Here is a 15,261-nt window from a genome sequence, read left to right as displayed (position 1 = left end):
CAACTCCTTGAATTTTATATCACGATAAGAAAGCCAGTGCAGTAACATACATTATTCAAACAGAATTATGTCTGGGTTCCCAAACTGGCTAGTCACTCAATGGGAGCTTTAAAATTTGCATCTACATTACAAGGCGGCGCAATTTATCAGACTCCCAAAGCAGGAATTTAGAGTTTGATCTTTTCACAGTAAACTGTTAGAAATCCCCATTCAATATACAGTGCAAACAACTATAGAAGGTAATATAGTACACAAAATCAAATAAGTGTGATGTGTAAAGAATATAAATGAGAGGGTGAAAGGCAGGAAGAGGAATGTGCTTCTATTCAACAGTTTCATTGCTCAGTGTACACTAGCAGTGCAGAATTCAAAAGGATAATTAGCGGTTGGTTTGCGAGGATATAAACATTCACACACAGCCGACAACACTGTGTAATAAAGGTCGTCTGCAACTGATCGACTGTCGCGGAATCGAGGTGAGCGTACATGTGGCAAAAACAAAGAAAGATGTTGACTTACCAACTTGCGATGAATCACCTGTAAGCGAGGAACAAGAAAAGACAAAAGGAAAAAGATGGATCAGTTTAAACAGCAAAGCCAAATGTCACTTGCACCGTACTCCTGCTAGCATAAAAAATAGTCAAGACAAAATGACATATAATAGCACACAAGAAAAGTCAGAATGCAATTAGCATTTGAGGTCTACCAGAGCACTGTTTCACACATAAGCCTTAACACAGGGCTGCTAATTGAGACGGAAGAAAACAACTATCAAGGCTGTATAAAAGTCAGCATTAATATTGTATTATAAAAAGGTCTTAAAGGTCAAAAGAGACTCTTTCATGCAACAGCTAACTTCTTGACATTCACTTTCATCTCTCCTGTGCAAATAACTCATCCTTCAGCGGGATTCAAACTCATTTAAAAAACGAGTTAATTAAAAAAAAAAAAGATTCTCCATGGCTGCATTTATTATGCATCTGCGACTCTCAAAACACCCGATTATCCAATTAAGCCTATTTTTATTAAATAAAAGCAATCTTGCAAAGAGGTAAAAAAAAAAAAAAAAACTATGGGTACAATAAAGAACGATAGTTGTATTCAACAGTTCACTAACATACACACGACTCACATACACGTACAATTCAATCTGAATAAAGATCTAGTAAATGCAACATCACAGCAAGTTAGAGCTTGCTTGTGCTTTTTGTTACCTGCTAAAAGAATGACATAGCGCTCCAACCTATCATGCTAACTATACTGTACATTATACACAGACTAACTAATGCACATTAGACCCACCAATCACCACACTGCTTTGGATCTGATCCAATGCTCAATAGGTGATTCAAAATAAATGAGAGAGAGGGGGGAAAAACATACATAATTTCCATCTGAAATATTGATCTATGCTGTGGGGGCAAAGCTCCAATTAAAAGGTTGGAGCTACTACATTAGCTCGTAGGTGAGAAGTATTAAAGAAAAGTATTACAGTATTAAGGAAAGTATACAGTAGTTGCTAAGATCAATGGGGAGGGGGGTTAAATAGAAAGTTAAACATTAATGTAAACATTATGGAAGCTAACACCCATATGTAAGACTGTGACATACAGGATTTGAAAATGTTTTATGATTTATTTGGGTGAAATGAAGACCGAAGAAAATAAAGCTGTCTTGTCCTCCTTATAGGTGGGCTCTCTTTATTTAAAAATGCCTTCTTAAAATCATGAAAATATACATTTTGTGAGCTTACTCAAAATGCAAAAAGTCAAGAGAGGACAATTTATACCTCAGTCCAACAAGCTGTTGGTCAGAGTTCTCGTATATTGGTGCCAACTATAAACAAAGCGGCCCAGAATCGGCTCTCATCCATATTGGCAAGATTGCTGTCATTAGATGTGTGTGGTGAAAAGAAGCTTCCTCAGTCTCAACACATGGAGCAGAACAGGAATCCTGGCCAGAACAGTTGGACTGTGGGGGCCTTTGCCTTTTTCTTTATTTTAGGTCCCAGCACAAGATCTGGAACAGAGCTTAAATGTCCAGACTAGCAGATGAAGGCGACGGGCAAAAAGGTGCCAGAGGAATAAACACAATCAATAGGGCTCAGTCTCCCAAGGTTTGTTTGTTAATATCCTGGATTCTGACAAGTGTATCTCCTGCTCCTGAGTGTTATCAGCTGCCCTGCTCACTCTGCAATCGCCAAACGTGCTTTCAAACAAGCAGTGTAGCCAATGACAAGAACAAGTAGGAAGTGTGTGTGTGTGTGTGTGTGTGTATGTTCGAGACAAGAAGGCAAAGACAGTGGAACTGGGCAAATGAGACAGCTCATCTATCATGCCTTTCCACTTTTCCCAAGCCAAAGTGAGCACACAAGTGAGAAAAATAAAGATGTACAAAGTGGCAAACTTGCTCCTATGTAATACCATGTTATGGCAGCTGTGTACAAATATAAAGTTATGGAAGCCCTCTTAACAGTGTGGGACACTGAGCTGGGGTAATCATGTTTTAGTGAAGATATATCATTCTGGAGAGGTGATAGGACCCAGGGGCAGAGCCATGAAGTCAGAAGTGACCCCTGTAGTACAGTAAATAACCCCAGCTGGATTCCAGTAAGAGTAAAGCACTCATGAAGATATTTCATAAAGGAAACATACTGGGACTAAGGCTGATGATCCACAGTGTACGAGCAAGCTCCAGAGCTGAGTTGGTTTTTGTAACCATAGCCAAGTTTTCTACACTGCATGTCACTCTCGGCACCTCCTGTTCTGCACTGCTTTACCACACAAATAAACGTACACCACCAACTGTGTACTCACTTTATATAATGCAAAAGATACTGTTTGTTCTCATTTTTAAGAAACAAATATAAAAAAAAACACCAAGATGGGACCAACTTGGACTGACCTCTACAGATTGTATGTGTGCAAGTAAACTCGATATGAACGAGTAAATCTTTGCGTATGTCTTTCAAGCATTTTCCGCTAAAGCTTTGAACCCTCTTAACCGAACACTACTGTAACCACTTAATAAATTAATGTACCTGCAAATCTATACGTGTTGAACTAGATCACTACATCCATGACAGTTTAGTGATGTGAAATGTTATCATCTAAAAACCATAAAGTTAAATATTTGAATGACTGTACTGAAGCAGTGAAGCTTTTATTTCTTGTCGTTTGCGTTACTGTCCAATGATGAAAGGAACACGGTGTATTTCCTCATGTTGTGATGTAATTGTGTGTTATCTCTAACCTTTGAACCTTATGGACAAAACTTCTCGTGTTAGGCTCTGTTTTCAATCATAAATACATTTTTATCATCCAAGGAGAATCTTCATAGTATTTATTTACGTAGGAATTCTTTAATTAGGCTGTAACTAATCACCACTTCAGATACCTCTATACATCAGGGGTCTCAAACTTGCAGCCCGGGTGCCGCTTGCAGCCCACGACACCCCTACTCGTATATTGAAGAGACGAAATATAACACAATTTTGCCCTTGAAGTTACTTTTTTGTTAGGGAGGATTTGTTGTTGTTGACTGTAATGGTAAAATAAGTTCCTTAAAAAGCCAAAAATGAGTTAATATGAAGGCGATATGAGCAGAGAGCAGAAACATGTTGAGGTACTGGCTGTGTTAGTTCAGTGAGAGACTTATTTGTAAAGGAGACCATTTTCACTAGCACTCAAAAACTAATGTCTCCATTTATTTTGTTAAATACGAACAAAATTATAGCAGAAGTGCTCCCACGTGTCTGGCAAGAAAGAGAGGACCAATTTGTTTATTTGGTAGGTTAATGAACGGGTTCAGTTAATTAAGAGCGAGAAAAAAATGTGTTATACAATAGTGGAAATTTAAAAAAGCAAGCATTTTTGGAAATATTTGTGAATGTTTTCTTGTTTGTTTGTCTTTGTACTAAAGTGGCCCTCACATGAGACGACAGTGCCAGCAGTGGCCCACAGCTCATTTAAGTTTGAGACCCCTGTTCTAAATGTTTGATTCAGGACAGATTTTAACACCAGATGCTTTTTCTGATACAACCCCAAAGATGCACCCAGATCAGTGAGTTAAAGACCCCTGGCTCAAATGTTCTCTTTTTTACACTGTACTGTACTGTAAAAAAATTATAAACATTATTTATATAATGCCGAATCGATTATCCGGTCCAGTCCAAAGGAGCTTTGTGTTATCATCTGGAATTGAACCAGTGATATTTTGCTTGCTAAGCAAGTGTGTTAACCACTACACAATGGAAGATAAAAACCTGAGCGATTGAGCAATTAACCTTTTAGTTCAAATTGAGTTAGTTGCACTTGACAAGTCAAACTACTCTGACACAAATGTTATGATTACACAAACATATATGCAATGCATTCACTCTGTGCTGTAATTAAATTGGACAAATCTTAATAGTTGGCTACATTAGAAAATACAGGAAGTAAAAACAAAACAACTTAATGAGTTTTAAAGTTATACCTTTCTAAGTTTTCTAAGTTATTTTAAGCCCCTGCTATTTTTATACTTACACCCACAAAGATCATTTATGTTTTCAGAGTTGCTACTTTTCAAAAAGCATGCGAGGTAAAAGACAGAGATGGTATGTGTTAGACAACAACATAAACAACCCGTCAGAAATAAATGATTTCAGTAAAACACTAACTCAGCATGACTCCTAGTTGAACTGTTTCGCAGCATTTATTTCATCTCACCAGCACACTTCTGTCTACTGACAAAAACACCAACTAAATGCTTCTTAGTGTTGTCTCCTGCAATGAAAGTACAACTAGAAAAGTTTGACAATGTCAGTCAGTGCTATACACAGAGCAGTAATCTTTGGCTTTGGTGGAAAATGTATTAAAATGGGTCAAATGGCTTTGAATTTAGTGAGTTGCTGAGAGACTGCAGGAAAATTATTGCAATTAGTTGGTGTTTACCTCAAAAGTAAGAGAGAGGGAAAAAGCATGCATTCTATTTTGATGAAGTCTTATAGAATTAGTGAAGAATTTTCATTTATTAAGGAAAATAGATATACATAGTTGGCTATATATCCAACTGTAAGGAATAAAACCTTCTGTATTCCCACAGAGGAGGTTCACTGCATATAGTGAAGACCATTTGATTATTTCCTATTGTGGTTATGCAGATGACACACTGAACATATCAATTTCAGCTCAGGACTTTCGGTCCCCTTTGATCACTTGTAAACTGCACTAAACAAATTAGCCAGTGGAAGTGCCAAAACCTCCTGCAGCTGTACTCAGACTAAAATAGTTTATCCATTATTTTAAGAGCTACATACAGACAATTATAAAATCATCCTATTACTGTCTTAAAAGTAGAATATTAAAGGATCTCTCTCTATACCATATTCAAAAGAACTTGTTGACCATTTATTTTTAGCATATTTTTTATTTTTTGCATTTTTTTCATTACTGCTTCATAGACTTGTTCACTATCCAGTGAGAGATATCAGGCTGAACAAGGTGAGATCGCCAGTTTCCACTCAGAGAAGCAAAATATAAATTATTAACAAGCTACAGTTACTTAGGCTTCACAGCTTTTGACATGAGGTAAAACGTTCATACAGCTCAGTGCTAAGAACACGATTTGCCTCGGGTAAATCATTTGAAATGGTACTTTCATTCATTCACAGAGAAAAAATGTCACCGACAAGAAATAATTCAGTGTTTGGCCTTTAAATAGCATCCTCACTTTAACTTTATGACTTGTCTGTGTTTGAATGTGGGTGCACTGGAGACTGAGTAAAAGTACGCGAGTTAAACTTGGCACAATCTATATTTATTTCTGTGCTTGGAGGCAAAAAATAAACACTAATGTGACTGTTATGAAATTCCATTTGCGTCACCACAGCGACTTCTGAGAGGTGTGACAGGTGTCTTTCACAGAGGCAAACTGAGGCTTCTGAGGCACACAATTTTAATTTGGAAACACGAGTTCTGTTTGTGGGAATGCGCATGGCCATGCTACCGCTCACAATAACTTATTTTAATCAAATAATGGTGAAAACGCTTGCTGAAGAACTGTATGTAATATATATCTCCTTCATTATTAATAGTAAAATGTTACCTAAATATTATGCTTGACATTTAAATGAGTAAGTGCAAACAGAATTTCAGTTGTGTGCATAAATAGCACTGAATAGCAATGAAGATACATTCATGAGCCCTTCTTATCAATCTGCCGCTTCAGCTTTTCTACACTTATCAGTGTGAGCCCCTCACCCATATTGCAGTCTACAGTTACTTGACAAAAACACAATTAAAAAAATCTGTGAGCTACCACCTTATCATGGTGGAGGGGTTTATTTGTCCAACTGATCCCAGAGGCTATTTTGTTAGGGGGAGGGGGGGGGGGGTTGCCCCTGGTAAACTCTCCCACACCAAATACATCATGGGTGAGGGTTAATACAAAGAGCTACTGGGACATGGAGTCTAGCTACTGGCTAGATATATTTAGGCTCACCTCAACACATGGCTCTAGCTTTGGAACCAGTTTCCTTGAGAGGTGCTAGACTGATCCAGTCTGGAGATTCCCTCAGCAAGAGGCAGTGGGTAGGGGGTGGGTATCGCGGGTATCACACAGCTCACTGCCTGTACATTGGTATTTTTCCCAGTGGATGACAGGATTGCTTTCCTGTGTATTCGGATTGGCTCTCATTTGGGCTTATATGCCAAATGACAGTCCACAGTACCCAACCTTCTTTGAATCTCTGGATGCAGTACTGGAGGGTACTCCACCTGATGACTCCATTGTGACTGCATACTGGAGTCTTTAACATTCACATTGACAATGACAGTGTCTATAGCTGCTCTTTGTAACCTTTTGACATAAATCCTATGGATAGATATTCTAGGTTGAGCCAGTCGAGGGAATCTCTCCTCTGCTTTTTGATAATGTGGTTCTGCTGGTTTCCTGAGGTGGTGGCGTCAAGCTCACACTGTAGTGGTTAAAATGTAAAGCAGCAGGAATGAGAATTAGCACCTCCAATTATGATCCAGCCATAACCATGGTATCAGACTATTCACGAGTTATGGGAGGATTGAGAGACGGATTGGTACCATGTCTGAAGTGATGGGCACACTGTACCAGTCTATTGTGAAAATGAAAGAGCTGCGCATGGGTTTTGACCAAAAGAATAACATTGTGGAAATCTGTTTTATTTGAACTGTGGCTATCATAAAGATAGAGTATAGCCACTACTTCTCCATATCAAAAAGTGCCAGCTGAGGTGGTTTGTGTATCAGATTAGAATAGGATGGATAAGGTGTTCTGGACAAGTCCTACATGGAGAAAGCCCTGTGATAGGCCCAGGACACAGAATACGTCTCTTAGCTGGCCAGGGAATACTTCCAGCTACAATGAAGGAGTTGGCTGGGTAGAGGGAGTTTTGGGCTTCTCTCATTAGGCTGCTGCCCTGACATAAGTCAGATAAGTCCTGGATAAATGGCAGAAAATGTATGGATGGACAATTTAAAAAGTAATTAGCAAAAAAAACCTTAATTCCCCAGCAGTGGTATGGGGTTTTTAAATGACAGGCAGGCCATTCATGCAACTTACTCAGTATTTACAACTAACACATTATAAGTGGCTTGATAATAACCAGGCAGCACGGTGGCACGGTGGTTAGCACTGTTGCCGCACAGCAAGAAGGTCCTGAGTTCAATTCCAACATCAGGCCGGGGTCTTTCTGTGTGGAGTTTGCATGTTCTCCCCGTGTTTGTGTGGGTTCCCTCCGGGTACTCTGGCTTCCTCCCATCGTCCAAAGACATGCAGCTTGTGGGGATAGGTTAATTGGAAAATCCAAATTGCCATTAGGTGTGAATGTGCGAGTGAATGTGAGCGCGAGTGGTTGTCTGTCCCTGTGTGTTGGCCCTGCGACAGACTGGCGACCTGTCCAGGGTGTACCCCGCCTCTCGCCCTATGACAGCTGGGATAGGCTCCAGCGCCCCCCGCGACCCTGAAAAGGAGAAGCGGAAGCGAATGGATGGATGATAATAACCTTAAATCCATACTAAAATATAAAATAAAATATCCACATAAACTAAATCAATAACCGTTACTGCTATTGTAATACTATTATAACTAAAATAAAAACCTAAAATAATTATTTTATTTATCAATATATACAATGGTATCTAGGTTTCAATAGAATTGCAGTACTGCAACAGACAAAGAAATTTCAGGAGAACATTGAAAGGAGAAAAGGCATAAAACAAACCCTCAGGCTGTGTGTGGGCTGTGATATTTGGCCTCAGAGGTGGATTATTGTTCTTCAGAGTGAAAGAGGGTGAACAAGTTGCTGTCAGCCTTGAAGCAAAACCAGTTAAAATGTCTGCCATGGGAAGCAGCAGCAGATCTCAATGATGTGATTAGGGTGGAGTCCTTACTTCCTTGGTTTCCGACCTTATCTACACATCGAGTCTGCTGCTGAGGTAATTTGATGAAGGAGCCAACATACCTGACTCACTGGAGATAGGGCTTTAGGTAAAGGCTGCATGAATACTGCAACCAGGAGGCAGTAACTGAGAATGCTGTGGGCATGACATGGCAGGAATATACTGTAGGTGTTAGGCTTTTTTTCTGTTTCTTCAGGGTGACTCCACAGAAAAAAAACTACAAATACCTCACAAACACCTGAACTGCAGGCACCTACTGTACCCAACTGGACTGGATTTCAAAACTGAGATAACAATAAGTTGGCTCTAAATTCTAAAAGTTTAGATAGCACAACTATAGTAATCTTTAGCTCCCGTCTGTTCGATCGTTTTGCTTTAGCCATCAGCGTCTCAGTACAAATTAAATCAAAGAGCAAATAAATAATATAGACCCGATAAATATTTTCATCCCTCTGTCAATTTCATCCAAACGTCCATTCTTTGAAGCCTACAATTTGGTTTATTACACCTGATTAATTTTGGCATGATGTTGCTGTAGAATTGGATTAGTAGTTATCATATCAGCAGGGGTTCAGATTTCAATTTGTCACGTGGATCATGTAGCCTTCAAATAGTTCCTGCAAGAAGCACATGCTTCAATGCATGTGCTAATAAGTCTGTAAAGGTTCTCAGTCATCCAGGTCATTGTAGTCTATAGAATTTCGAAATAAAAGCATCTGGATTTCTTTAAGTTTCCTTGAAGATGTTTCACCTCTTATCCGAAAAGCTTCTTCAGTTCTAAGAGCAATTGGTGGAGAGTCCCAGATTGAAAGAGGAGTGAAAGAAGCCATCTATGTCCACTGTGAACGACCATCTTTGAACAGAGGTGGTGGTTTACAACACCAACTCTCTGCCATCTATAATCCAGTTTTGAGATCCCTTTCCAGACGCCCACTCACATCCTGGGCCATTTGACCTCAGTAAATCACATGATAGGGTGGGGCTAGGCTTCACAATGGGTTCACCCGAAACCTTGGCTGATTGTGACCCACACTTGTTTTCACACCTTGGCTCATGTGATTAGGTAAAAAATCAATAGGGAGTCTATGACCCTCTTGGGGACACTCCCTTAGGACTTAAAATCTGACTCTCCACCAGTTGCTCTTAGGACTGAAGGAGCTTCTTGGATGAGAGGTGAAACGTCTTCAAGGAAGTCCAGATGCTTTTCTTTCCAAGCTCCTTAGACTGTGTGCTAATACCATACAGACTTGTTTTCTTAAACATAGGACGTTAAGAACCAAGCGTATGTTGCTAACTTTTGGAACTATTGCAAGGTCCCATGACCTTGCAATAGTTTTTGTGAAAAAAAAGAAGAAGAAGAAAAAAGAAGCTTTTTAATTGGAACTTTCAGGGTTCCGAAGAGAAAGCCTGACATACACAAAAGCAAAAATGGCAAGCACCAAGCAAAAACAGATAGATAATAAATAAATAAATAAAAACTGAAGTGTGTATTAAATTGCAAAAAAAAAAAAAAAATTAAAAAAGGATATTTTTAGCATAATCTGACAGGTGCTACTAAGATGAGCACATTAGGATATCCCTTTGTTTTGAATAAGAATGACCCTATAGCAAGAGTATAATCAAATATAATCATATAGTCTCTAAGGATAAATCAAGCAAAACATTTTACAAAAGATTTCAAAATCTCCAAGATAAATTATTTTCTATTATGAATGTAATTAGTACAATAATTAATTATTATTAATAATGAAATAATTCATTCTTCTTTATCTCATATTATCCTGCTACCTCCAAAGGAGACAAGAGAAAGCTGTTGCCAGGTAACAGTGCTACAGTTGAGCAATTGGATTGGGTTGATAGCCAGTGTTGTTTTCTGAGGAGGCACCAGTCCTTTGGACCCTCAGAGGCCAGCCAGCTTGAAAGGCTTACCCACCAGAAAATCTGATTTACTGCCACAACTGTCACCATATCCTTACTTGATTGCTATGTGAAGAGAAAGAAATATAATAATAAATTGGGTTTCAGTAGAAAGATATGTAATAAATGGGTTTCAAGTTCCATGTAATGCAGCGAAATGCACATAGGTAGCGGCATGCTGCTTAATGAACTCATCATGCTTCTGCCATTGTTCAGTTGTACTTTTACAGCTTATTTCCACAATGAAACAAATATTATTTATTGTATCTTGGGTAAGGACAGGAGGCAAAATATGTCAGACAAAACCAATATCAGCCAATATCTTCAACATCTATCCTTCATTTAGTTTAAGGATTTCAGCTAGTCTAGTAAACTTGCACACTTTTCTTATTAACTAATGTTTTCTTTAAAAGTGTATTTTTCAGTGTCCTATAGTGCCAACCCATCACCTGTTCTGTGAAATTCAGTGACCTTGAGGGTGTTCCCCTGTGATATGACAAGATACCTCTTTGTTGTTGGATTTTGCTGTTTGACCAGTGCTTTACACACACACACACACACACACACACACACACACACACACTGATCCCCTTCTCTTGGTGTGCCTGCACATCTCTTTCCTGGACCCCAGTCCTTGCTCTAATCCCCTGGACTCGATGCTGAGGCTGCAGGCTGGTAATTGACCAAATCCCCTTCTGCTACCTTCAACCCATACCTCTCCTATGATGTCAAGTGCTCCTTGACAGTACACATGCAGACAGACACGTGCTTATAATACAAATAGACATATCCCTACGTGCATGCAAATAAAACCAATCCAAAATGCCTCAACATTCAGATTTTATTTTATCAGCTGTCAGACCGAACACCATTTTCTTGGCTTGCAGTAAAGGATTATTTCTTTCTCCAAGGTTTTCAGTTAATGAAGTATTGGCATTTTGAGCTGGTATGGCTTAGGTCTGCTTTCTGCCTCTTTTTTCTGTAATAAGTTCCATTTTATATCTCCATTCTCAAAACTGTCACTGAAAAACATCCGCATTTGATCGCTGATTTCATTAAATGCTTTGTTTTCTCCTTGCAAAACACTAGAGTGCTCCCCGATTTGCCATTAGAGAGCTCCTGCAAGAACAATGTGTAATTTTAGTCTGCCACTGAAACTGTCGGAGGTGTCACTCAAGAGCAAAACATTGACGCTAAACGCTAGATAGGAATTGAAATGTTTTCCTTTCTTGGAAAATTGAGATTACATACGCTGATAGACGATAAAATGGGCAAACCCAAGACATATTCAAACATCATCTAAGCTTCAGTGTTAAAATGTCTAAAATGTTTTTATCCAAGTGGACAAACGTAAGGAAAATAACATCTAATTAGGGCATTTTTATGATTTATATTTAGCACACAAACAAAACATTCGTAAGCAGATATTATTAACCAGATGCATTGTGCGCAGCTTAACATATATCTTAACAATATTGTGTAACACCTTCTTTGAGACTAACCCTGGTCAGTGTAATGTGTGCAGGTTTTATTTCCAGTGGGTTTGTAAGATGTGTAATATGCGTATGATTAACACATTCAATTAGTTGCTTGGTTGGATATATCCTATAGTCTTTCTGTTCATTTCAAAATAGTTAGGGAAGACACCTGATAGGAGCAATGAAAGTCTTTTTTTTTTAAGAAAGGCCTGCTGCAGACTTATTAAACTCTCCAGCCAATTCCACAAAGGCCATGAAAGTCTGGAAGCGAGAACACAGATAAAGAGGAATGGAATAGTATGAAGAGGATGTATTTAAAAGGGAACGGATTTGGCACATTGAGACTTGTCTGTGCATAAGAGTAAAATAACAATATGAAGGACACTTTGAAGGCTCTCCTGTGTCCAACAAAGCAGCAACATTTCAGTGTGCTTTGCTGCTTTGTAAGGGGTTAAGAAGAGTACTTTGTAAATGCTAGAGTGGCCTGCTATCAAGGCCTCCTTTCTGTTCCTTTATGATTAGTGTGCTTGTTCTGTTAGATGTGATTAGACTAATACTGTAATGTTCTACCCAAGTTAATGGTCTGTGGTTACTGTTGCCAAGCCCTGCTGCTTGATTAAATTATTCACTTAATATTAGTATTATATGATTAATCTACCAATTAATTGGCAGGGTCAAAGTGATTCTAACTGAGACTTTTTGCAACAGCTGATTTACTAATGCCAACTGATGCTGGAAATATTTGGTATTCACCCAAAGAAGACTTGATACTGAACTCTCAATGCGCTTCCATACCTTTGCCTATGAATAATGCATTAGAATAAAATGGAGGAATCAAAAGTGGATTCTACGGACGTAGTGTATAGAACTGTGGATCCAGTCTAACACCCTCATGTTTCATTGTGGATATGACAGACTCTTTGTAAAGACCTTATGGTTAATGTTATGAATCCGAAGTATTTCTTCATTCTATATGGAATTGTCTACGTTTCTTTAAAAACATGACAGATTTTCAATGCGGTCTCCGACTTTTGGAACCACTTTAGTGATATAACAGCATCAGAAATGGGAGGAACACCCTTCAACCATGCCACGAGTGTTCATGTTGCATAGTTTCTACCAGAGGACATGTACTTGAAGCGCCACAAACACACCAGCCATCTTAACTGTGCAGAGTCAGGTGGAAACAAGTAATCCATAACTTGTGACAATAATGCAAGAATATTTTTAAACTGCATTAACATAACTTAGCAAGAATTTGCAAATAACTGCACATAACAAATGCCAGGGAAATCTGTTTATGTTTTCTGTTTAAAACAAAACAGTACTGGCTATATCAGATTTTTAAATCACCAATTATTGTTTTTTTGGTCTTAAAAATCTTATATTGATTGGGTCTATTTCATTTTAAAATTATACAGTTTTATGGCCTACTACTAGAATGTTTCAGTGATGTATGCAAAAACAAGTTTGGTTTGAATAGAAGAACACTTCAGTTATTACCACTGGATGGATGGTGTGTTTCTGTGCGTATGTTCCCATGTCGTTGTGGGTTTTGTCCAGGTACTCCAACTTCCTCCCACAGTCCAAAGACATGTATGTTAGGTTAATTGGTGAGTCTTATTTGGTCATAGGCATGAATGTGAGTGTGAATGGTTTTTCTGTGTCAGCCCTCCAGAAACTAGTGACCCTTCAATGGTGTACCTTGCCTCTCGCCAACTGTGACCCTGATTTGGATAAGTGGAAGATGGATGAATGGATCCATGCTATAATATAGTGGTTCCCAAACTTTTTTGCTGGGCCCCCCTTTGTTTTACAAGAAAAATGTTCAACACCCCCCCCCCCACGCACTAACACATCCTCCAACCACACGTACCCATATTTTGCTCCATTGCGGTTTATTTCACACCTCAAGTAATCTGCAATAAATTACAGGTAGTAATAAAATAAACTACTAACTCTTTTACGCTACGTCCACACCTACACGGGTATTTTTTAAAACGCAGCTGTTTCGTCCACACGTAAACGGCGTTTCGAAAACTGCGATTTTTTAAAAACTCCTTTTTTGCTTTTACCTGTGGACGAGGAATACAGAGTTCGTCACTCAACGTCAAAGGTATGTGCCTTTTTTCACGTCACGCTGTGCGCACGTTATTGTTTACATGAGTTGAATTGCAGAATGGCAGATAGAGACGAAATACTGTTAATCTGACTATCTGCAGGTTTTACACGCAGTTACTGTCGCTCCATTTACAGGGAGGCAGAGGCGTCACGGTGTGATTATTTTACGTGTCGTTTTTTTTTCTATGTAATAATATTCAACATTGCTATCAATACATTTTTCAAAAAATGCCTCTCTATGCAAAATGGGTTTAAAAACATAAACAACTGTGGGGTACTGTTTGTCCGTGATTTGATGAGCCAAGGTGTGAAAGCGACCATCTTTGAACAGAGGCGGTGGTTTACAACACCACCTGTCTGCCATCTATAATCCAGTTTTGAGATCCCTTCCCACACGCCTTAACGCCCACTCACATCCTGGGCCATCTGACCTCAGGAAATCACATGATAGGGTGGGGCCAGGTTTCACAATGAGCTCACCCGAAACCCTAGCTGATTGTGACCCACACCCACTTTCACACCTTGGCTCATGTGATTAGGTAGAGGATCATCAGGGGGTCCTTTGTCCCTCTTTGGGGGGGAAACTCCCACTGGGTTTAAATCTGGGACTCTCTGCCATTTGACCTTAGAACTGAAGAAGCTTCTCGGATGAGAGGTGAAACGTCTTCAAGCAACTCAAAGAAGTCCAGACGCTTTTCTTTCCAAGCTCCCTAGACTACGATGACCTGGATGAGTGAGAACCACAGACATAAAACATGTAAACAGTTTTCTACTTTGCCACCATCCACTTTAATTGAGCTTTGACCAAGAGAATACCTTCTTCTTTGCTGCTTTGTTCCTGAGCCCACGCGGCAAATTCCATGACAGAATCATGCCGGTATTCAAAAACAGGCATGTACTGATTTTCTGCCTTGTCTCTTGTACAGAGAGATTTCTTCAAATTCTCTAAATATTTTGATGATATTATGAACTGTAGAGGATGAGAGATTCTAAATCTTCATGTTCAACATTTTCAACATTTTTCTCACAATTTCTAGATGCAGGTTTTGGCAGATTCCCCATCTTTATTTCTGAGAAGCTCTCTATGATGATCTTTTTATGCCCAATCATGCTCCTGACCTGTTGCCGGTTCACCTAATTAGTCACAAAACATTGCTCCAGCTCTTTCTTTTCAGTGCCACTTATGTTTCTAGCCCTTTTGTTGACCTCATCTCAACTTTTCTGAGATGTTCAAATTCAAAATGAATGATATTTTTCATGAAACAGTAACATAGCTCAGTTTAAACATTTGTTACATTTTCTGTGTTCTACTGCAAACTAAATATAAG

General features: G+C 39.0%; 1 protein-coding gene across 7 annotated transcripts in view; it reads right to left on the bottom strand.

Annotated features, from left to right (window-relative positions):
• Positions 1-15,261, bottom strand: part of nrxn2b (neurexin 2b) — a 687,330-nt gene that overhangs the window by 462,438 nt on the left and 209,631 nt on the right. For all 7 annotated transcript variants that reach the window (XM_084924606.1, XM_084924605.1, XM_084924600.1 and 4 more), the window contains one exon: positions 520-537. In XM_084924606.1, coding sequence (XP_084780732.1) covers positions 520-537 — 18 coding nt within the window. The remainder of the gene's footprint in view (positions 1-519; positions 538-15,261) is intronic.

The sequence above is a fragment of the Perissodus microlepis genome, chromosome 3, assembly GCF_051167445.1.
Source record: "Perissodus microlepis isolate ML-2025 ecotype Zambia chromosome 3, ASM5116744v1, whole genome shotgun sequence".
NCBI lineage: Eukaryota > Metazoa > Chordata > Actinopteri > Cichliformes > Cichlidae > Perissodus > Perissodus microlepis.
Note: the sequence above shows the minus strand (reverse complement) of the source record. Positions and strands in the feature narration are given on the sequence as shown.